General features: G+C 38.4%; 1 protein-coding gene across 1 annotated transcript in view; it reads left to right on the top strand.

Annotated features, from left to right (window-relative positions):
• ARID5B (AT-rich interaction domain 5B) overlaps window positions 1-25,669 on the top strand; it is a gene marked incomplete at both ends in the record, with an annotated part of 187,994 nt that overhangs the window by 24,398 nt on the left and 137,927 nt on the right. The window contains 1 exon segment of the mRNA XM_079696564.1: window positions 7,584-7,809. Within this exon segment, the coding sequence (XP_079552690.1) occupies window positions 7,584-7,809 (226 nt within the window).

The following is a 25,669-nucleotide window of genomic DNA, read 5'->3' as shown; positions in this document are numbered from 1 at the left end:
ACATTACCCACATTACTTTTGCCAGACCTTCTTGGACCTCTGATTGGCAACCACGTGCCTGCAGAGTGAAACCTTTTACTCACTTTGTAGATGTCCTGTTAGCAGAACATACTAATGTGTAACAGGGAGAGTCATGGGGCAGATGGTACCTTGAATATCAGGTATCTGAGAGAGGCTTGCAAGCAATGGAAGTGGCCAACGCAGCCAGGCCCAACAGGGCACTTTCTTCCCCTTGCCTGAGTCCATTGGTGCAAAAACCCAGGATGTTTGGGGACAGTTAAGGTGAATATGCCATGTTTACCTGTTTTCATTCTACACCCCCCGCCCGCCAACCCCTCTGATAATACATGTATGTGTTGTTTATTGTCCTTTGGGCTCCATTAACATAGCTGAGCATGGCTGTCCCCAGCAATGGTCTGTTATCGGATACCACGTGGTGCTATAGGGAAGCTTCCGTTCGTGTCTTCTCTCCTGAGGAATGATATATTAATTAAAAAAATATATAGGCTTAGCTCTGTTTAACAGAGACCCAGAATTAAAGCTGCTTAAATAAGTTGGGAGTTCAAAATCTCTCATGTCACAGGCTATGGATAAGTGTTTCAGGGTTAGTATGATGGCTGTGTTCTACGAAGTCATCTAGAAACCTGACTCCCTCTAGCGTTTTCTCCTGAGAGATGTGCCTTTATTTGTATGATCCAAAGGCACATCCATCCCCTCTGAGGGCCTGACCTGGAAGTTGTGCACATCACTGATACATCCCATTGGTCAAAACTTGGTCACATGGCCGCATCTGGCTGTAAGGGAAGCAGGGAAGTGGTGTCTGTTTCTGTGCCGAGCAAATTAGCGGTCTGTTACTAAAGATGAAAGGAAGACTAGATGTGGGCAAAAAGTTAACCACAGTTGGGGAGTATTAAATTCTTCTTGTGTCCACTAAGCTCTTTTCTTACACATAAGCCAAGTTGGTAGTACAGTTCCGCTGAATTTGAGTTGACTCTTGAGACATCTAAATTGAGGACTGGGCAAAGGACTGGAGTCTGGATGAAGGTTTGAACCAACTAGTTGGAACCAAACTACAGAATGTAGTCATGGCCTTAGAGAGTAACACTGGAATCTCCATGGAAAATGACTTCTTCAAGGAGTGATATGCAGAGAAGGAAGACTGGACCCAGACAGCATCTAAAGATAAATGTTTCCTACATTTTTCCTGTAGGGAAATAGAATGAGGAAGGAGAGCAATTGAACAAAGTGAAAGAATGTAGAGGTGTTAGGCGTTGGGTGGGTACTTTTGATGGGCCACTGAGTATCTGTACGTTTGTGAGCAAAGCCACTTGACTCTTTGTCCCAACTGTCTTTTCAAGGATGTTTGTATAGTGAACGGCCCTGGAAGATGGAGCTAGTGCCTTCCTCCAGAACAAAGGGCAGACATACTTATTGATCCGTATTAAAAGATTTGGGTTCCCTATGCTTGGGGTTCTTCTCCTGAAATGCACCCCACTCTGTGTACACATATCATCTAGCCCTCTTGGTATCTCTTTTTGGGAATTGGGTATCAAAGGTCCAACACAAATGCTGATACTTTGACTACAGCTATTTCTGTGAGCTATAAACCATCGTTTGTCTCTGACCAGGGGTCTGTGTCCTCTGCAAGCATCCATGAAACTGTGACAAGCTAACTTATAAGTTTGAAAGTAGAGTAAAATCTCAGATTCTTCACAATTCTTAACAAGAGGGAGAGTTTCAAGTCAAAGGTAGAGTTGTTCATTATTAAACTGTTACTAAGACATTAAGGAAAGTTAAGAATAAGAACAGCCTTGGTTAGTGATATAGTGGTTTTCACAGTTTTTGGACTCAAGACCCTTTATGATCAAATTATTTAGGACCACAAAGGAGCTTTGATTTATGTGGGTTATATCTACTGGTGTTAGAAATTAAAACTTAAAATGATTTTAAATGCTTACTAATTTATTTAAAAATTAATGTGACATTTATATGCCAAAAAAATGAATGTCAAGCTGACCCTCACACTTTATATAAAACTAAGTCAAAATGGATTATACTTCTAAATGTAAAACTATAAAACTTTGGGAAGAAAACAAAGTAGAAACTCTTCATGACCAGGAATTAGGCAAAGAGTTCATAGATATAACAGTAAAACCACAATTCATAGAAGAAAAACACTGACCAATTGGACCTGATCAAAGTATGAAACTTTCATTTTGTGAAACACTCTGTTAAAAGAATGAAAAGACAAGCTACAGAACAGGAGAAAATATTTTCAAACCCCATATCTGGTAAAAGACCTGTATCAAGATGATACAAGAACTCTCAAAACTCAACAGTAAGAAAACAAACAACCCAATGTTTAAAAATGGGCAAAAGACTTAAACACACACTTCATCAGAAAGGATACGGATGGCAAATTAGCACCTGAAAAGATGTTCAACATCTTCAGCCATTAGGGAAATGAAAATTAAAAACATGATCAGAAACCACTACGTACATAGTAAAATGGCAATAATAAATTAACAGTGACAGTATCAAGTGCTGGTAAGGATGGGGGACAACTGGAACTCTCATACATTGCTGGTTGGAGTGCAAAATGGTACAGCCACTCTGGAAAACAGTTGGCCAGCTTCTGCAAAATTAAATATGTACTTACTATATGACTCAACACTCCCTCTCCTAGGTATTTACTCTAGAGAACTGAAAATGTATGTTCACACGAAAACTTGTACATGAATATTTATAGCAGCTCTATTTGTAATCACCAAAATTGGAAACAACCCATTGTCCCTCAATGGGACAGATCCATAGCATGAGGTACTACTCAGCAGAAAAAAAGGAACAAGCTGTTGATATAGGCAGCAGCATGGGCGGCTCTCAAAGACATTATGCTAAATGAAAGAAGCAGCCTTAAAAGATTTCATACTGTGTGATTTAATTTATATGACATTTTGTAAAAGAGAAAACTATACCAAGCACAGATCAGTAGTTGCCGTGTGTACTATGGTATACATAGAACTGTACATAAAAAAAGGAAAATTTACTGTAAATTAATTTTAAAAAATATTAATACAATGAAAATGGGAATATAAAGCCATCATGTAAATGTAACACATTTTTATGAAAATTAACCTTATTTTCAAAAACAAAGAAAATTAGTAAAAACAGTGGCATTGTTTTACATTTTTGTAAATTTCTTTACTGTGGAGCTTAATAGAGACAGCTGTATTCTTGTATCTCCTTCTGTATTCACTCTTTTGCCATACCATCTGTCTCGTAGTCGCTGGAAAACCCCACTATACACTTGAAGGAGAATAAGAGTGAAAAAAGCAAATAATTTCTTAGTATTATTATGATCATTGTTTTGACCGTGTGGACCACCTGAAATAGTCTTGGGGATTCCCCAGGGTTCCTGGGCCACACTTTGAGAACCACTGATATATAATGTACTGTCCCAAATTTCAGTCATTTTCATAGCATCTTGACTTTTTTTTTTTTTTTGGCCATACCCACATCTACTGGGTTTATTTAATGGCTTTGTTCAAACCGACCCATTGTTTTTTAACTAAAATTTATTTAAAGAGGAAACTTCTATATCTCCTATAAATGGGAAACCAGTACCACTTCCCCATAAGTGGAAAGTTACCACAAAAATAAATAAGCAATGAGTAACTTATATTAAATATTAAAAGGTTTATCCATGAACCATCTATACTCATCTCTGTGTGGCACTCTTTGGAAAACACTAATTCAGAGAAGCAATGACAGTGATGACAGCTAAATCCAATGTACCACTTCATTTATGTTAACACATTTAATCCTCACCATTACTGTCAGAGATAGACAGTATCATTAACCTTTTTTAAAAACATACATTTAAAAAAATGGAAGCACAGGGAAGTTAAAGAAGTTGCCCAGTATTCCACAGGGAGTAAATGGTAGGGCTGGGATTTGAACCCAGGCAGTCTGGCTCCAGAGTCCAGGATGAATGCTGTGTTGGCCAGTAGGAAACCTGGATTCCTGTCCAAGTTCTGCCTGAAGTTGGCAGTTGGACATATCCCTGAACCTTACTGTCCTCATCATTAAAGTGAGGGAGGTGGGAGAAATTAGGGCCAGGCAGATAAAGGAACGGTGGACTGAGTGTAAGGCGATAGGAGCGGTGGGGTCAATGGCAGACTAGAGAACTTGCAGCTCATCTAAAGAAAGCAACCTCTACTGAGTTTCAACTTTTTTGTTTTGAGGGGTTTTTTTGTTCTCTTTTTTTCCCCCAGATAACCCTTTATTTTATTTTAAAAGAGAAGATAGAAGTCAGGAGACTTTGTGTAAAGTTTCCCAATTGGTTTTTTTTTAATTAATTAATTAATTAATTTTTGGCTGCATTGGGTCTTCGTTGCTGCGCACGGGCTTTCTCTAGTTGTGGCAAGCAGGGGCTGCTCTTTGTCGCAGTGCACAGGCTTCTTATTGCGGTGGCTTCTCTTGTTGCGGAGCACGGGCTCTAGGCGTGTGAGCTTCAGTAGCTGTGGCATGTGGGCTCAGTAGTTGTGGCTCGTGGGCTCAGTAGTTGTGGCTCACGGGCTGTAGAGCACAGGCTCAGTAGTTGTGGCGCATGGGCTTAGTTGCTTTGCGGCATGTGGGATCTTCCTGGACCAGGGGTTGAACCCATGTCCCCTGCACTGGCAGGCGGATTCTTAACCACTGCGCCACCAGGGGAGTCCCAAGTTTCCCAATTCTTACAACACTTGGAGAGGCCAGCCATACACATAGGCTGGCTGATACATGAGTTCTTGACCAGATGATCTCCTCTGGCTTAGAGGAGTCTGTGATTGAGTACGCTGTTATTATGCAGTGGGAGAAACAAAATCCAAACAACAGAAATAGGCAGTTTGAAACAATGATGAAAGGGGATATGGACTTAGAAAGTATCCCAACGCAGCCTACATAAATATCGATTAGGCTCTGGGTTAATTGAAAAGCCAAAATGCATTAATAGAATAACAAGGTGTATTTCTTTGTGTTCCTTTTGGGTTGCATTAGAGTAAATTAGCGGTATTTATCCAGTGGTAATTCTCGGTTTGCAGAGAGCTAATGTAATCATGAGATGAGCTTATTGAAATTCTTTTCTTAAACATAGAGACTTGCCCAAGAATGGTGAGTATTAGGAACTTTAGTCAGCAACTGCCTCAGAATAGTAAATACGAACATGTGATTTATGCCATTGTGTGTACAAAGTAATGTTTCCTGAGACATTTTCTATATATATGTTGGCTATTTTGTTTTGGGGGTTGGTTTTTTGCTTCCCCCTCCTCCGCTTATCAGATTTCCTTCTAAATCCTGGCGTTTGACAATGTTGCAGGACCAGTTTCTCTGTGAATCCACAGTGAAACATACTGGTGGTTTCACAGTTAATCCAAACTTGTGTTTACGGCTTATACATGTTTATTTGAATTCCTGCATTTGTTTTTATGCATTGTGTATATATTCAGAAGGTCTGTTTCAGAGAGAGAGAGAAAGGAGGGAGGACTAAACCTGTAGACTGGATCTTGAAAGATGGGTTTATTCATCAATGACATCATAAGGATTGTATTTTCTCTTGGTTAATAAACTATTTGTTTCACGGGTGTTGGAAGCCAGCCAGAGCTAGTCATGCCATTTCTTGGAAAAGTTCTGAAGCAACTGGTAATTGAAATGATAATCATTTGATCATAGTTAGAGCTATTTGAAAATAACACTCATCTCCAAACTTGTCTCTTCTGGGGAACCATATTTGGTAAAACTGTTGCCAAATTCCATCCTTGCTAATATTGAGACTTATATACCATGATACTTAATTATTTTCCAGTATATTCTAAACTTGGTTTCTGATATGCCCTGTCCAGAAGCTGTTCCCTGTCCAGAAGCTGTTCCCATGTGCTTTGAAACAATACCCAGCCTGAATTTTTATTCTGACATTTAATAATCACCATGTAATAGCTATAAAATGCGTGACAACTATAGATCTTTTATTTCGAGAGGATGGTGTAGTGAATCTGAGTGAAATCATCCATTGAAATGGTACTTTGTAATATGCCCCATTGTTTATATAAAGTATTGAAATTTTTTTTTTCTTGAGCAGAGAATAAAAACAGTTTCTACTTTGTCTCCCATTTAGTGGAAGTTCATATTTAATCATGATAAGAGAAAGGATTCCATTACAAAAGTTTTACTTTTCATTTTTGATAGAGTAGTTGTTATTTTGCTGCTGCCTAACAAACTCTTCTCAGAGGCAGCTTGGAACTGGATGAGGAAAAGTGAAATCTTAGATTCTACCTTAAAACATTTTTAAAAAACTGAATCCAGGGCTTCTTATTGTGTGAAGCTTATCTTAATAAACACTTTTTTGTTTGCTTTGGAGTATTGTGTGTGTGTGTGTGTGTGTGTGTGTAGGTGGGAGAGAAGGAGGAAAGAGTCATGTTTTACAGCAAAATTAGCCAAAATCACTTGTGAATTCCCTTTGTTTAATAGCTCAGAGACATCTTCCTGTTGTTGTTTGTCAAAAATATTTCTAAGATTTTGTAAGCTTAGGGGTTTTCACAGCTCAGCTTTCTTCAGAAATGTGAAGGAAAAGAAATGAAAGAAGTCAGTTCAAGTTGAAATGTCAAATGCTTCAAATAATTTAACTTAAAACCCAGTGAGATGATCTTCTTAAGCCTTTTCCAAAGAATCTTCGGGAAAGAGAGGCCCTCCTTTGCTCCCTGTACGGATATCTATTAAATATCTTGCTGGATTAATTCTGAGTCAGAAAAGTTGGTCGTTTCCTGGAAGCAATTAAAGGTGCTTAAAATTGAAATTTATGATCCATAGGAGAAACCTAAGTTTCAACTACTTTTCTTAGATTCAAAGGCTTTCTCCTCACTTGCCCTCTTGCCTCTTACCCCATACGTATTAAAAGAAAAAATCAGTTCATTTCTCAACTTACAAAGTTTTTAAGAAACATGAGAATGTGTAAGTTTCTTTCAGTGGGAAGCACATAACATTTATGAAGTATTTCTTTGGGGATTACATCACAGTTTTATTTAATTTTAGGACAAAAGTTAAATTCAATATTTGTGTATAAGCCAAGGGAAAATGTACCATAAACATAGGAATTTGGGGGTGAGTCAGAGTTCCAAGAATCCCAGATTTACTTAGACCATTTATATAGAGACAGGCTAACCATTAGTCATCTAGTTCTCACTTTTTTACTTTTGTGAAATTAATGGCACCTAAAAATTAGCTTTCGCCCATGTGGTCAACTAGGGAGAGTGAGCTTCAGCAAATAGCATTAAAAATGACTATTAGAATTACTGTCCAGTTTTTGGACATTTTCTAAGCACATAACAAATAAATCCTATAAATTATTCCTCAAGTAGACCACAAGCAGCGAAAAACCATTGAAATGAAGTGAGTTTCTGAAGGTTCTCTATCACCAAAAAACACGTTGTCTGCTTACATTAGATTCAGCCGCTCAAATGGTGTTTCAGATGGGCTTCATTGAAAATGTATCATTTACTTCAGAACCACCAATAATGTTTTTTGTTCTCCCGCCACTACCTCTCTTATAGGATGAAGTCATTGCTGTTTCCGAAAAGGTGATTGTGAAGCTTGAAGACCTGGTCAAGTGGGTACATTCTGATTTCTCCAAGTGGCGATGTGGCCTTCAAGCTGGGTCAGTGAAAATGGAGTCCCTGGGAAGGAATGGACAGAAGGAAGCTCTGCTGAAGTACCGGCAGTCAACCTTGAACAGTGGACTCAACTTCAAAGACGTTCTCAAGGAAAAGGCTGACCTTGGTAATTATCGTTTGTACTTCTAAATCTAATGTGTGGGCGTATACAGTAACCTACTTTTTTATTGTAGGTTTTTCTGGAAACCCTGTCATTCATATATGCATATAATTTCTTTAACCTCAGAGAGACCTGGGAATATGGCTGGACAGATGACTGGGTGTGGAAGGGATGGATGTTACCTGTTGAATCACAGGACCTTCTCTGTGTGGAACCCTGTGCTGGAAACTGGGTGATATAATAACACTGTGCGTTTAGCAGCTTCCAGTTGCTGTCAAGGCATAAGACTTAATTGAGGCACCAAAAGTTGAATTAATGGAGAGTTTAAATATTTGTTCTGAGTAGATACTATGACATTTTTTAACACCACATCAGAATTTCACGTTTTATGTTGGAAGGAAAGCAAAGTGAGGAGGAGAGATGAGCTACTTCACGTGGAGCAAGAGAACAGTTTCAAAGCAGGGGAACTACTGGTTCGCAGCTCATGGCATAGGTTCCCCAGAATTCTCAGGGTGTAGTGGTCACCATCAACTATGTTGTTTTTTCTTTCCTTCCTTCCCTTCTTACACTATAGGTTTGGGATTTGGAGTAGTTATTCCGTTTAGTGTTTGAATCCTGACTCTGTTGCTTACTTAGCTGTGTGGCCTTGGGCAAATAATTTAACCTCCAAGCCGCAGCTTCCCCATCTGGAAAACCTGGAAACTTTTCAGGGTCACTGGGAGATGTAAGATACAAAGGGTCTAGCACAGTGACTGGTGTATATTGGTGTATGGAGAGGAGCGCCATAATTAATTCCGTTGCTTTTTCTCAACACTTTCTTCTCCAGTGACTTTTTGGTGTCTTTTCCTGCTTGTATTTTTTCCTTTGTAACTCCTTGTGGCATTCACTGACTTACTTTCCTAGCGTTGCTCAAGACCACAGTTGTTGACCTCTGATTTAGACTACTTATTTCCTCTTTAGGCAAAGAGGAACTTCACTTTTAACATATTAAGGCATCTTTTTCTTTCGTTCTAGCACAATGCTGATTTTCATAGCCCTATTTTATGCCTTAATGTAACAACTTCCTGGTTTTTTTTTAACCTAGATTTTAACTACTACAACAAACCTAGACTTTTTATTTTAATTGGCATAAAGAGACTGAGTAACACCCGTAACTGACTTGTCTTTCATGTGATTCTGGTTTGTGATGAGCTGTGCTGTGTTTTGGGAATAGCATTAATATTTTCTTTTAGTTTAACAATCAACAGTTTCCTGGCATCTTTTGGTAGATGTCAGGCAGTAATATTTTGGTCATGGTGGCCTGATCGTCATGTACCCATTTAGAGAAAATTATTAATCTAGTGGTTTTCATTTCAAAATTAAAGAATTTTTTTAAATCATCTTCCTATACAGGCTGTTAGCATGGCCAGTTTTGTGAACACACCATGACTAGCCTTCTGACATGTGGTAATGCTGAATAATACAGCTGTTGTATTACTCGCCTAATATATGATCTAAGTTGTATTGCTATTGTCTTATGTTTTCCTTAACATTAAAACCTTTCTTCTCTTTGTTTGATTTTTTTTTTTTAGTTATGAAATATACTGTTACTAATAAAAAACTAAACAGGAAACCCATGGGGGAACAAAAGGATGTGTAGATGGTTAAGCTTGATGTCATGCATATAAACAAGAGTATTTATAGAAGAGTTGTTTTGTATTTAAAATTGATAGTTTATTAATGAATGAAAAGAAACCCAACCTCTTAATTTCATCAAAAGATTTAGAGGTTTTGATCTTCCTGAATTCTAAAAATGTCCATAATCAAACTTTTTAATAATTGATTCCAGAAGAAATTGGTTTATAGTGAACATTCAAAGTGTTTAGTGGTTTTTAAATCTTGTTGTTCATTAGACTCACTTAGGAAAAATTTTTAAATAATACTGATTGCTGAGTACAGCTTCCCCAGATTCTTCATTCAGTAGGATTGAGGCAAGGCCAAAGAATGTGTACTGATAAAAGGATCTCTAGGTGATTCTGATTTTTTTTTTCCCCCTTTGGGTCTCATTTGGGAGACAGCTCTGTGAGTGATCAGTGCAGAGGAAGGGAAAATAAGCAACAGGAGATTTGATTGGGAAGCTCTCTGGTGAATAAGAAACACCATGTATTTTTTTTTCTTTTCTTTTTTTTAATGTAAAATACCCCTTTAAGGATAGAATTTGGAGCCTTGAAATTCTACTCAGTTGGTATGAACTGTGGGGAATTTGAGACAAATAGCTTTTGTAATTGGAATGCACACTGTGTTGTAATAATGTGGAAAGAGAAACAAAAACTTTCCTTAATGTAATGAGTTTCCATTATCTGCTTGATCTAAGGTTTACAAGCCTACATTGTGAGGATTTATATTGGGATATAGGGGATGTCATTTGCTGTGTGCATTCCTGTCCCAGCAACTTTCTCTTCAACCCCTTCCTTTCTCTGTCTGCAACATCAAAATATTTGTTGTCTGTACTTTTCTTTCTACACAGTGGTTTTCTTATCTCCCTTTCTCTTGGCCACACTGAAACCACTTCCAGTACCACATTGTTAATGGAAGTTCACACACTTATTAGGTTTTTCCTTCTGTAAAACCCTTCCAATTCCTCATTGTTCCTACCAGAGCAAGAAGATGAACTCTGAGATTACTTAAGACCCTCCCTCTTTTTTTCTAGTGGAAGTAAGCAAAGAATGGAGCCATCTCACCTTTCTGTGGATAAAGTAAAACTGCAATATGTTATCTTTTATAACTGAATTGTTTCATCATGTTAAAACATCAATAATAACAAAATAATTCAGTTGACTCTTAAAGAAGGGATTTTACCATCTAAAAGCTAATCAAAGGACTCTTCTTGCTGAGTGTTTAGGTAGAATAAGTTCCCTTTAATCCCAGTTTGTGTCACTTCCTGTCTCTCTGAATAGTAAAAAAAAAAAAAAAAAAGAATGTTCTCACAAATGTGTGTCTGCCAACAAATTAATACTCCACAAAGAGAAACTCTGCCCCAAATGGCAGCTTCCAATAACTGCTGTGACTCAAATCACAACTCTTTCATTTTTTTATCCCTTTCCCCTTCAAGGACAATATTTGCGGATGTCATGTTTGCTTTTTAAAAACCTATGGCATTTTCATTTAAGATGGTAAATGGTGACTGAAACTGCAGATCTAGATAGTGGGGAAACTAACAATCTTTAAAAAACACTTCTGAGATGTGTGAGAGTACATTCATCCCCTTCCCTCCTCTTTGTCCTTTTCACAGAAAGAAAGTTCAGTATGAAACCAATTCAGATTGTGACTTTACTCAGTGAGATATTTTACCTTTTTTCAGACAGTTTCATACTGACGTTTATAGAAAAGGAAGAAAGAAAAAAATAACTATGTTAAAATAGAAGGGTTAAGGAATGTATTATTCATAAGCATAACGAACACAGGAACCTGTTTTTCCAGAAGAATCGGGTTGATTAAATCATTCACTACACAAGCCTCTAGTTATTTATTTTTGTCTTCAGAATTACAGTACTTAGCTTTTGTTGTAAAGTGGACCTGATAACCATATTTGGTATGGCAGTTGGAACTAGTCAAATGAAGAATTATTTCATTTTACAAAACTTTTAGCAACTAAGGAATATAAACACTATCAGTTAAACATAGCATACTTGCATTTTTTTATTCCTTGGGCTACAGTTTGAAAAGAAATCAAATTATTTTATATAACACTGCTTCTTACAGAGTTCCTTTAAGTGAAGTATGAAAGCTGCAGTGTAAGCTTTATTGGCCTATAAATATGTCATTATAGTTGGACTACATGTATATGCTTTGGATTGTTGTTTAAGCCAAGAAAATATGTCTCTACAGGTTGACTTTTTATTGAAACCCTTTGAGGCATACAATAGAATGTATTTTAGGCCAAGGTTATTAAAACAGCATTTTCATTTTTTTGCAGCAGACTCATTGTCAATTACACTGCCACAAACTGTCTGTGGATGGGCAGTTATGAATGGTTTCATCTCCAAATATGTCTCTAGAAAAAGAAAAGATAGAAGAGTGTGAGCTGAAATCAAGAAAAGAGACCAAAAGATGTGGGTGTGGGTGAATTTAATGCTGGGGGTTCCCTCAGGTTCCCTCAGTTCAGTTTCTGTTTCTGAAGTCCCATCAGATGGAGAAAGAGTGCCTTCCCATGTCCCTTCTGCCGCTGGGACGTTTACTGTACTTTGGGGAATAGACAGCATGGTGGTGGTGAAGGAGCAGTGGCTGGGAGGTCAGGAGAATCTTGCCTCTGCCTGTCCTGAAGGTCTGTCACTCACGGCACAAGTCACTGTGTGTTTACACCTTCGGGTTCCTCGTGTGTGAAATGGGTCATAGTGTGTACTTTGTTTATCTCGCTGGATTTCTGAGAAGGTCAATGGAGAAAAAAGATCAATATCCATGGAAGCATCTGTGATACTGAAGTCTAAGATGGTATTATCATTATTACTATAAGAAGGCCATTCTATATCATAGGGAGCTAGGTGGTATAATATGAGCTAATTTGTCTCTTATGAATTTCCCTAATCACATGTTCTAGTTATTTGGGGCAGGGTTTACACCCTTACTGTCTGCCTCAGTAGAAGGCTGTTATTAAAACCCTTCAGGTTCTTTTATTTGTATATATAATATGTATATATATATATATATATGTATGTATATATTTGTATATATATACAACTATATGGAGAAAGAATATAAATATATGATATATTTTTATATGTTTATATAGAGATATGTATTTATATTTTATATAACATTTCTCCTCTTAAATTCTGTCAAAATAAGCTGGGCCACAAGTGGCCAGTGGCGTAAATGTCTTCTCCAGTACTTTTAGTTAGAAATTGACTATAGTCTTTGCTTGGAAATTCTGGAGGCCTTGTATTTCAAATGGTTGTTTCAACTTTGTTTTGAGTTTGATATGTCAAGCTGCTTCCTGGGATGTGGATACGGGAAGGATTCTCGATTTGTGTTGAAGAGAACAGTATAAATGTCTCTAATAAGAAGCATGCTAAGGTGCTGACAGTTTGTCATAGTAAGTATTTTTCACCAGAGACATCTAATGAACTTCTTAAGGTGGAAGACATGCTTCTTACTAAGCCAGTCCTTTTCTTCTTTCCTTCCTTCCTTCCTAGATGTAAATTTTGTATGTATATATTAAACAGTCTTCTCAGGGTATTTGTTGTTTATATTTTAACTTCCATTGCCGAGCTAGCTATACTATATTTTTCTTAAGATAGAAACTTGGGAAACTTCTTGGATGATATATTGTTGAATTATTCTGTCTGTGGATATCATGAGGCATCCCTACAGAAGGGCCTCTTCACCGAAACAGATTTGGCCTCCTTGAGTTCAAAATAGAAATCAGTTACACTTGAGGCTTATCAAAAATTTGTAAAGATAATTTCCAAAGGATTTTCTCACAAGCTCCTCTGACAACATTGTTGTGTGAACCATGCATTCTTTAAAGAATCTAATTCTAGCACAGTGAACACAGGAGAAGCATGCTGTCCACGTGCCAACGTGGCTGTTTCTTCAAGAGGCTGCTTCATTTCATTGTAAAGTGACAGCCCAGAGAACCTTTGACACGAGCAAGTTCACACTTCCAAGAGTCTGTACCCAAGACATTCAAAGCTTTAGAACAACTTAGTGACAGGCCATTTTCTAAGGATCTGGGAACATAGGTGGGAGGTTATTCCATTTCATTTCAAAGTTAAAATTCAGCTTGGCCATGGAATCAAATAGTTGAAGACTGTCCTGAAATAATGGTAGAATGAACATGTAAAAAGTGTCTTGAATAAACAACGATGTATGTTGTCTGCACTCAACCATCTCGGCTACACCTGCTGGAAGGGAAGTCTGTGAAACCTAACCACGTGTGAGCCAGTCAACAGCTGGTCATTGATATTGCTGTCTAGATATCATACTGCCATCACTCAGGAAGGCTCATTCCAAGTTAAAACCCTTCCATTTGGAATTTCTGTTGACTTGCAGATCTTCTAGTGTTTCCTAGAGTGATGAACACTTTCTAGGACACCAAATCCAAATCTTTTAATAATGGACTGAAGGTTGGATAGTCAACTGAAGAGAAGTCCATAGCATTTAAGACTTTATTCTTACTTTTAGAATTGGAGATGTTGGGGCAGAAGTAAGAAAAAAGTGAAATTGGAACTTAAGTGCTATTTTTAAGTATTCAGGTTACCAGTATTCACCTCCTGGATACAATGTTTGAACAAGGTAAGAAACACATGCTTTTTTGGGAGCCCTTCATAGAATTGTCAGGCTGGACACTGGTACAGTTGATATTTCCTCTCCCCCTTTCCTTGAAATAGTCCTCAGTTTGTCTTTATTTGGCTTGTTTAGCCAAATCCCAATTTTTTCAATTTTTCACCAGGATGTGGTTTCAGAATCCTTCCCCATCCTGGTCACTCATCTCAGGACACACTTTGGTTGTTCTTTTATACCAACTTACTCATTGTTGGGAGAGAGCCATGGCACATGCGTCAGGCTTGGCACCCTCCAGGTAGGAATGACACGGGCAAAACTCTCGGAATCTCTTCCCTAAAGTTGTATGGCCTCGACTTTCCTACTCCTCAGGGCAAAAAGGAGGGAAAAGATGTTATTCAACCACTATACCTCCTGAGTTTTAGTTACCTCTGTTTTTGCTTGTGTTTTTTTTAAACAGTAGTGTTAAATGTAGACTATTATCTAATGAACATCATTGTCAACTAACATGGCAGGAGGTCTTGTGGCTCAATATCATTGCTGTGCCTTTCAAGTTTCTGTAATTCCTGTAGTTGTATATTGTAGCATTTAGGGTAGGACTGTAGTATTTTTGCCTCAATAAAGATCCACAGTTGAATACCAGCTTGGTGTCCAGCTTTGTTTAAGCTGTTCTGATCAAATAAGATAAAAGACCAGCACACACGTCTTCCCTAAATTATCATATGTGTTAGTTTAGTTCATTATCATCCTTCTGGACTCTAGCTGTTCTTGCTTTTTTTTCATTCTCTGTTTTCTGGTGTATGGCCATATCTTTGATAAAAAAAGACCATGATGGAGAAGGCAACCAACCCATACTTTTGTTTCAGTCTCATTAATAAAAATGTGAATATCACAGTGAAAAATCTGTGGTAGTCACCATCTGATGGGAAGATTACCAAAGATGAAAGAAATTTCAGCTGTGGTCTGAGTCCCTTGCTAATATATATGTCCCCTTTAGTTTCTGGTTACATACCCGGGGTCTTTTGGAAAAAGTCTTTTAGGCATCCTTGGCTTCTTGCAAGCTCATAAATATCTGGTATTATAGATAGACAGGCACACTTGGAGCAATACTTCTATTTGCATTTGGTGGTAGGAGTCTGCTGTGAGGAACAAACCTGATTGGTCCACGTGGTCTGTTAAGCATCCTTGAACAGTGCAACATTGTGCTTCAAATGTGCTTTAAAAATGAAGCTTGATTCAACATTTCCCCTTCCATTGGAAATGTAAAATGCTTTTCTCCTTTTATTGTACCTCTAAAATATTTTTCTTTACTTTCCAGCTCTCATCTCTTTAGCTACTGCATGATTACTGACTGTAGGCCATTATTATAGCTGTTATCACGATGGCATCACCTTCGAACACAAAAGCACATACATCCAACATGTGAATTGATGGGGCTTTTCCAGAGGGTTTTGTGAGAAGGTATTTGATTTGGGCATCTAGGCTTAATTCTCTTTAGTATTGATGCTGATTCTTCCCAACTGCTCATTTGTCTTTTTTTTTTTTTTAATTTATTTATTTATTTATTTTTGGCTGCGTTGGGTCTTTGTTGCTGTGCGTGGGCTTTCTCTAGTTGCAGTGAGCGGGCTTCTCATTGCAGTGGCTTCTCTTGTTGCGGAGCATAGGCTCTAGGCGCGCAGGCTTCAGTAGTTGTGGCACATGGGCTCAGTAGTTGTGGCTCACGGGCTCTAGAGTGCAGGCTCAGTAGTTGTGGCACACGGGCTTAGTTGCTCCGCGGCATGTGGGATCTTCCTGGACCAGTGCTCGAACCCGTGTCCCCTGCATTGGCAGGTGGATTCTTAACCACTGCGCCACCAGGGAAGCCCCTCATTTGTCTTTTAGAGTACTTTAAATGTGAGGTTTTATTGCAAAACATTAATTTTCCTAAATGTCAAAGATCCACCCCTCTTCTCTCCTCTAACATTATGTGTTTAAGTCTGTAGTTTGTACAGGTCCACTGTTGAGGAAAGCTGAGGTTTGGACTTTTACCCCATTTTAATGAATATATTTATTTAGGACAGATTGGAATAATAGTGGGGTTTCAGAAGCTTTACAAGTGCTTCATGCACAGTAGGGGCTGCGCAAACAGTGCTGTCGATTTGGGGTTTTCCTAGTTGCCTTGCCCTGTGTTTTCAGTTAGTATGCTGGGATGAAGTGGCCTCGCTTTGTTCTCCCAGATGCACCTGGCCTCTTTCTTTGGACCTCTCCACTTGCTTTTTAATTTTTTAATCATTTCTAACATCTTTTACACTTCTGACCCTTTAAAAATATTGGCTTTCAGCCAGTAGCTCCCCTTTCTTCGATACCCTCATGCCTACTGGATAAGATACAAATGTTATAGGCAAGCATCCAGTGAACTGTTCAGTCCCAGCCTCCAGTTTTTTTCTATTTTATTAAAGACCTTTCATTGTTGTTGTTTTCCTGATTGCCAATGTTATCCGTGTTCATATTAGAAAATGTAGGCAATACAAAATGCGGAAAAATTTAAGTTGCTTCTTTTCCTCCCACCCAGAAGTAACTGCTGTTAGCATTTTTAATATCAATATGCCAAGGTATATGAATGTGTGTATAGGTATGAAATTCATATGCATACCCTTCCCCCCACCATTTAAATTTGTACAGGTGTATTATGACAGTGCCTCCATATTATAAAATACTCTGTTTCTTTCTGCCTGCCGTAATGTTTCATTAGAGAGGTGTTTCTGTTTGGACATTTCATTTGCTTCTGTTTTCCCACAAACTCTGAAATTCTTGTAACTCTGCCATGTCCATGACTCTTTCCTCGTACGTTTGTGGAGGTGGAATTGCCAGCTCAAAGTGCACACAGAATGTGAAGACAGCCTATCTCTCTCTCTTATCTCCTATCACTTATGTAAACCTCTTGCTTTAGCCTAACTAGTCTAACTGCTTGGTCTTCTTTCTCTTTAACCCGCATGCACCCACACCCTGCTCCCCAGCCCTCCCGTGAGTTTTGTATGGCTCATGCCTTTCCTCATTCTTGGAATACCCCTTCCAGGACTCTTACCTGAAGGAAATCTCTTTTCTTTAAGTTTCAGTTTAAGCCCCTGAAGCCCTTGTTTGGCATCCTGCTCAAAGGATTTTCCCTGCTTATGGAGCTCTTATCACACTCAGTGTCTCTACCACCTGATTACCTTACGCTATAACTAGCAATATAATGCAGTATCTATTATTTTTTATATATGCTTGTCTTATCTTCCCAGCAACAGTCCTAACTATCCTGTAGGCATTCTGACTTCACAGCTATATTTAGTAGGTTAAGTCAACATGCGACTTTTATGATCAACCTCCTCTGAAATTTCTGGCATTCTCTGCTCTGCATGGTCGGGACACCTGTGTGGATTCAGTGGTTGACTTGAGTTCTTGTCCAGCACTTCCTAGGACACCCTCTAGTGGAGGGGCTTTCTCATTGGTACCTGGAAGGAGAAGCAGTGTACAGTTGGCTCTCCATGTCTGTGGGTTCCGCATCCATGGATTCAACCAACCTTGTATGGAAAATACTCAGAAAAGAAAAGAAAAAAAAAACCTTCAGATAGTTCCAAAAAGCAAAACTTGAATTTCCTGCATTTTGGCAACTATTTACTTAGCATACTTAGCATTTATGTTGTATTAGGTATTGTAAGTAATCTAGGGATGATTTAAAGTGCAGTTGACCCTTGAACCATGCGGGGGTTAGGGTGCCAACCCTCTGCACAGTGGAAACTCTGGGTATAACTTATAGTCGTCCCTCCATATCTGTGATTCCTCTGTTTTCCCAGTTCTGCATATCCATGGATCTAGCCAACCTTGGATCATGTAGTACTGTATTTACTATTGAAAAAAATCCCTACATAAGTGGACCCATGCAGTTCCAATCCGTATTGTTCCAGGGTTAAATGTATAAGGGAGGATGTGTGTAGGTTATATGCACATGTTATACCATTCTATATAAGGGATTGGAGCATCCTCAGATTTTGGTATCCTGACGGGGTTTCTGGAACCAGTCCCCCACGGATACTGAGGGACGACTGTACTTGTGGTATTTAGTTTCTAACTATTTTTGGCTTCATTTGTAATCCTCCATTGTAGACTCATTCGAGGAAACTTACTAAGAGAGCTTTTGAACATGCTCAAAGCTAGCTTGCCAGCCTAGGGATTTGGGGTGGTGTTGTAGGAGTTTGTTGTGTGTGGACATTTACGTATTAATACTGGCACTTATTAATTCCTCTCTTCCTCAAGGGAATCTTTTTCATGTGTCAGGATTATAGCAGTGACAAAAATGTGCAGGGAAATAAACAAATCCAGACTGGACTTGCTCTCCCTTATCTTTTTATTATCATCAGCTTGTTTGTAATCTGTCTTCTTTAGGTGACAGGTTATTAAGGAGATGGTTTTAGCAAGACATCTAATACTTCTTATTCTAGGCAATTATACTGTTTTAATCCTCACCTCCCTTAAAATGGTTACTCGCTAATCATGGTGGAGGATATTCCCCATCTTCCAACTACTCATTCTACTTCTTTGGTTCACAAGGGAAGTATTCTGTTAAGCTCTACAAAAACAATGCTTTATGCCTGGCCTATTCACTCAATAAGAAATAAAACATTGTTTTCATAGCAGTGCTGATAATAAGGCAGATTTCAAAGCATGATGAAACGTATACTTTTCTAGCAGAGAAAAACCTATAGTTACCTGGCTAATTACCCATCACATGATGGCTGTGTGTAAATATAGGCTTTCACATGTGCAGCCTCTGTGTGGGTTTCTTTCTTTTTTTTTTAAATTGAGAATGCTCATTTAGTTTCCATTGTTTTGTATTAATGTTTTCAATAAAAGATTTAGAAGAATGAGCAAACACAGAACCTACCATATTCGGGTGGCTTCTGTTTGACCACTGTACTAAACGTTTGTGTCATGAGCTTTAAAGTAAGACAGACTTGAATTCAAATCCTTGCTCCATAAGCTGTATCACCTTAAATTTTTAAATTCTGCTTTGTTTGTTTATCTGTAAAACAGCGTTAATACCTGTCTCAGAGGACTAGGAAAGATTAGATTAGATTACATATGGGGGAGCATTTAGTCAAGAACATTTGTTTTCTTTCCTCTTTCCTTTAGAAAAGGAAACCTTGCAAAGTGCTATTTTCTTCCCCAAGAAAGTAAAGTGGACAGTTGCAACCTAAATATAGTAACATGAAGTAACAGGCATAGGCTTCTACTCATATTTCATTAATCAACAAAGTGATTAATTCCATGGTCATGTTTTACTTCATACAGCATTCTTGGAAGGAGAGGAAAATTGGATGTTGGGTGAACATCTGTAATAATCTCACACGTGCCCTTTGGATAATGGTAAATCTCATACAATAATAAAATCTCAGGGTTGATAATCTAGTTACAAAACTCTAGTTATGACATCTTTCCTGAACTTACTACTTCTTAAATGTCCTCTGCTGAAAATAGTCGACTTTTTAATATTTTCAGTGATTGAGGAAACTCATGACTTTACAGTTCCATTCCATCTTTGATCCATCTCTGTGCTAGAAATTCTTTCTTCTGAGGAATTAAATTACAAAAGTATGGTTTATAGTACAAACGACTGTATTAATGATGTACTATTGTTATTCTATTCTCGAGACAGCAGAGAACAAATCAAATTTTTGTTCTTGACAGCATTTCAAATATTTGAAAATAACTGCCCCTGCCTCCAGTTCTCCATTCTCCAGGTCAAACACCAATAGTCTCAATCCACATTCCTTACACAGCATGACTGCTGGTTTTCCCACCTGTCTGGTAGCCCTTATCTAAAGACATCTAAGTTGTCCCTGTTGCTCTCCGTGTGTAACTATCTATGTTTTCTATTTAAAGAATAGGCGATACTTCAATCTGGTTTCCGGCCTTAATTTTAACTTTTTATACAAAAAAATTTAAACCTTTCAGAAGCAAAAGTACTTCTTCACCTCCTTTCTGATTCCACTCCTCCCAGAATTAACACACTGCTAATGATCGGTAGTTATTCCTCCAGTTATTTGTGTGTGCATGTGTGTAAATTGTTTTGCTTTAAAAATAAGATCTTACGCTGTGTACAGTATTTAGCAAGTTGCTTTATCAACTGCTGTTAAGTAGCCTAGAACTGTGCTGTCCAGCATGGTAGCCACTAATCACATATAGCTATTTAAGAAAATAATATATTTATTTATTTATTTATTTTTGGTTGCGAACGGGCTTTCTCTAGTTGCTGTGAGCAGGGGCTACTCTTCGTTGCAGTGCATGGGCTTCTTATTGAGGTGGCTTCTCTTGTTGCGGAGCACGGGCTCTAGATGTGCAGGCTTGAGTACTTGTGGCACACAGGCTCAGTAGTTGTGGCTCGTGGGCTCTAGAGCGCAGGCTCAGTAGTTGTGGCACATGGGCTCAGTTGCTCCGCGGCATGTGGGATCCTCCGGACCAGGGATCGAACCCGTGTCCCCTGCACTGGCAGGTGGATTCCCAACCACTGCGCCACCAGGGAAGTCCCACACATGTAGCTACTGAATCCTTGAAATGTGGCTACTCTAACAGAGAGACTGAGTTTTTAATGTTATTTAATTTTAATTAATTTCAGTATAAAATTCAAAACTAAAGCAGTGTAAAATATTTTTTTGTTAAACATAACTTTATTGCTTTGGTAGAACTACATCACTTTAACTATTGAATATTTAGCATGCAAATTGGATGTGTTGTAAGTGTAAAATAGACACCTGGTTTCAAAAACTTAGCTTAAAAAAGAATATATCTCATTAATAATTTTTATATTGGTCACATTGAAATAATATTTTGATATGTTGGGTTAAATAAAATATATTATTATAATTAATTTTACCTTTTCCTTTATCTTTTTTAATGTGGCTACTAGAAAATTTTAAATTCTATATATGGTGCACATTATATTTATATTAGACAGTGCTGATCTAGAGAGATTTGGACGGCTGTGATGTTTAGCCAAACCTTTTAAAGTACGTGTCTGGTGTACATTGTCACGTGCGTGCATCCTCTACAAGTGGTTTTGCTTTTGTGTACTTTACTGTACAGCGCTGTATAGAGTACAGTAGTACATTATTTCAAGCCCAGGATGTCCGGAAGCAAGCGTAAAAGCAGCAGTGATGTAGCTGATACTGTAAAGTAAGCTAGGCTAACTTTGTTGGACTTATGAACAAATTGGACTTACAAACACACTCTCAGAATGGAACTCGCTCATATGTAGGGGACTTATGTAGAAGAATCACTGTTGTATGCACTGAGTGCTGAAGAAGACCAGGGCACTGTATTTGCTGTAGAAGGAAGATGAAGATGAAAGAGACCTAGTCCCTGCCCTTAGGAACTCATGGTGTAGCGGGGTGGACAGCACAACTAGGTTATAAGGTAGTGTTTAGCCAGTGCATGGATGAAGGTGTAAGCAGAGGGCACTGGGTGTATGGAAGAAGGTTCCTGAGTGGGTCTCGCATGTGAGCAAACTTGTAAATGCTTAAAGAGCAGGGATGATGACCGCTGTTCCTTTGGTAGTAGTCTCATGTGATTGTTAAATAAATGAGGAGATTCCCATCCCATGTGATCACTGTTCTTCCAGGATATTACTAGGCTTGAAGACGATCGTGGTCATTTTTGGATTAGATCTTCTTTTTGGAGGGCCTACTTATCCCACTACGAGCTTGGATTTGGTGCAAAGTTGGCTTTCTAGATAGAATTCCTGTGCTTGATGTTAGATGCTGACCTTTCATTGGCTCTAATAACTACCTAGTGGTTCATATCAAGCTTATCTGGTTAGCAAAAGAAATACATATTTTACATATCCCTCATTGAAATTCCTAATATTTTGCCAAAGCTTTAGCACTTCCACCCAGAAAGTGTTCGGAGATGCTGAAGGGAAGATAATTAAACTTAAGGCTCTTTCTTGATTTGTTTGGATTTATAGTTTCATTTGTTTCATAACTATGGAGACTTCATACCTACCAATGTGTGCTCTGGCGATAAAGCGATTATCAGTTGAAACTCAAAATGTTAAGTCTTTACCCTCTCATTGGGTGTCCTTGATTCATCAAAGCAATATTTTGATACCATATTCTTAGCTTGTGTTACCTACAAGCTAAAAAAAAGTTAGCAATTTTAGATTGCAGATGATAAAACTTTTCCATGAAAATGTCAACTTTCTGCGTGGCTACATTGTTCATGGTTGCAAATGGGGCTAGTGTGGTTAGTCAAATCAATTCATAGAAAACAATTTCTCCCAAAGGCAGTGTTAGAATGGATCTCACAAAATCTGAGAATTTACCCTGGGCAGAGCTTTCTAGCTGAATAAAACTTCTCCTGTTGAATCTAAGAGTGGAGATCAGGAGGGTATAGGATCATAGATAGCAGGTTCACGGTTTGACAGGAGGTTTACGGATAATCATCAGCTACCCCCAGCTGCTCCCCGCCACACACAAAAACTGTAGCTTAGGCGGTAAGTCATATGCCTGAATATTCTGCTGGGGAATCATCTGAGTCATTAATTCTTAATTAAGGACTGATAGATACATTTTCGTGGGGTGCCTAAACCCCTAAATCTTCATGCCTAATTCTGGATATAAACACACATTTTCTCGGGAGCCCATTCATAACATTCATCTGATTCTGAAAGGAGTCTATGATGATAAAAAGGATTAGGAAATACTTTTTCAATGCCTATTACTTATCACTCTGCCCCAAAAGCCACCCATCAGGGATTACCACCAAGTTTTATTTATTGCATTTTCCTAGAAGCCCATGCATATGTGACAGGGAGGAGAGGTAATTGGATTGGCCTCTTTTGAGGGTGCTTAACCTTTGGGCATGTGGCATAGATAACTTTGAGAATCTAGAGAGCGCTATGGACTCCCTACCCAGAAAATACATCCGCAAAATTGGAATGACATTCGAGGACACTCATGGACCCCTTCCTGAAACTGGTCTTTGAACTCTTGGTTAAAGACTGCTGGTTGATTCTCTTTAAAGAGTACGGAATCGTTGTGCTATGAAGAAAAACGGAAACGATATGTGTCCACCCCACAAGGTTGATGGGGTTTTTGCTTTCAGGTACAAGGATTTTTGGTTTTCATGCATGTGTGACAAGAAAGAGCATACCTCTCTCATGTCATGTATTTTTCTATTTTCAAATTATTAATTTTGACAGCAAGAATGGGCACTGGGTAATTCTTATTTGCTCCTGTCTGGATGATTGGGATATGCTGTGTATACATTATAACTTTAGTAGTTACTTCCTGTTTATGAAGCCCTCTGAAAACTCCTCGTGGTGAAGTAGAGTCCCCTGTTGTAATGTAAATACGTTCTCTATGGCTTAATTTTTATATATCGCATTTCATAAAATGAGGCCTGCCTAAGGATTTTTCTGAAAGCCTTTTTATCACATCAACCCTGTGGCCACATTTTTTTTTTTGGCCACACGGCATGTGGGACCTTAGTTCCTTGACCAGGGATTGACCCTGCACCCCCTGTAGTGGAAACACGGAGTCTTAACCACTGGACCATCAGAGAAGTCCCCAGTGGCCACTTCTAATGACAATTTGTTTCTTATGTGAATCAATCTCATGCTCAGTATTCTAAATATTTATAAAATAATGGCTTTTTGTCTTTTACTAAGGGAGCTCTGCATATTGTTTATGGGTCTAAATTTGGCCTATTTCCTGGGAGCCTGAGTTGAAGCCCAAGATGAGAAACATTTTATTTTTTATTCTGATCAAGACCCCATCTGCCATTTGCTAGACTAAACTACTTACTGGTAAGGGAATGAGGATCCCTCCCTCACCCCAATTTTTAATCTAAAATATCGTCAGGCATGTAGTAGGTGCTCAATACATACACTGGGTGAATGACTGCATGATGAGGCTTTAAATCTTGTACCTGGAGGCAGAATAATGTAATGGTAGGAGTCTGGCAGACCTAAACTTGAACCTGGGTTGCTGATTTTAAAAAATCCATATAATAATTTCTACCTCACAGAGATGTTGTAGGATTTAATAACATATTGAATTCCAGGTACTTAAGACAGTGTCTGGCACAATAAAGCACTTGATAAATGGAGCATTATTAAAGTCTTAGGCCTTAAATTAGGATATCTTAGACTTTAGCCATTTGTAAACCAACGTCAAAATTTCTCATGTCGATAACTCCCTATTTTATAATTTAGTTAATATTTTTTCTTTAACTGCTTTTTTTTAAGTTAAACAACTTTAATAGGAAATTTTATATCACTACTGCAAATGGAAACCCTATATCACTTGCTATAAAAAACAGTGAAGATAAATACATAGTTCTTAAAATTAAAAAAAATGTTTATCTGTGTATCACCTAAAATTGAGTTGGGTACTCCTAGTGTAGACCACACTAAAGTCATTTCCTTTGAGGATTTTCTCCTGGGCAACAGCCTAGCCTAGGTTATTGAGAGCAGTGAGACCTGCCCGGGCTATGGCAAGCCTCATGTCAACAGCAGGCTGGGGAGGGTTGGAACCAGTTGCACTGAATTAACCTATAGGCTCAGAAGTATAACTGCCACACAGATGCGAAGTCTGAAAATAACCCACCGTGCACCTGCCCCTTTTGTGTGTCCGTTACAGAGTTAATTAAGCACCAATAGATTAGATGCTGTAAGAACAGTAGAATAAAGACATGACTCTTACCTTTGAGATGCCTGCACTCACATGATTGGCTTCATACCCAGCTCCCATTTGGGGATGAGGACGCAGGACAGTTTCTGAACACAGATCCCAGTCGGGTGAGGAAAAGGGTAATTGTTATTACTACCAACTGGCCCAACACAGTGATGAAGTAACCTGGCAAATCTGAGTCCTGGGTAAAACTAGTTTCTTTAGAAATTTGCTGAGGTGAAGGTGATTGGCTGAGATTGAATCCTTCAGGTTGTCTAGGTTAGAACAACCTGCCCTAGCCTTGGGTTTAAGCTAAGCAAAAGGAAATAAACACTGCTCCAAAAGGGAGTGTACACCAGCGGTGCGCAAAAAAAAACAAAGGCGAAGGCTTACATCCGTGTTGCGTTGCATAACTGATAAAAGCTGAAGCACCATTGGAAAAAGACTCATCGTCCATACTACTCTCCTAATCATTTAAATATGCTCAGTGCATTTGGGGATGCTTGTTAATGATGCTGTAGGCACAGTGGCAGTCAGAACATTTCACGTGGTTTGAGAAACAGCTCTGGATGTGTTTGCCAGACAGTCTGCTTCCAACAGTGTCCTGAAGACCATCCTCAATCTGACTGTGCTCTTCTCTGTTGTGCTGCGAAAGAAAAAGATAATGCAGCCAAGCATTGTGCTGTTGGCTATAAACAGCACAATTCTGAATTATAAATATTATTAAAGGTAAATGAATCATTGAAAGGATAGTAGCATAAAATATCTGACAAATGAACTGAAGTTTGGGCAAGAATAAATTTTATCATCCATGAGCAGCACCTCAATCCATCAACCGGTAATATTAGTTGTCCATCTAAGTCACCAAAAAACATTTATCATCTTAAAGTAAATGGTAATTAGGACTTATCAGGCTG

The sequence above is a fragment of the Hyperoodon ampullatus genome, assembly GCF_949752795.1.
Source record: "Hyperoodon ampullatus genome assembly, chromosome: 1".
In the NCBI taxonomy this organism is placed as follows: Eukaryota; Metazoa; Chordata; class Mammalia; order Artiodactyla; family Ziphiidae; genus Hyperoodon; species Hyperoodon ampullatus.
Note: the sequence above shows the minus strand (reverse complement) of the source record. Positions and strands in the feature narration are given on the sequence as shown.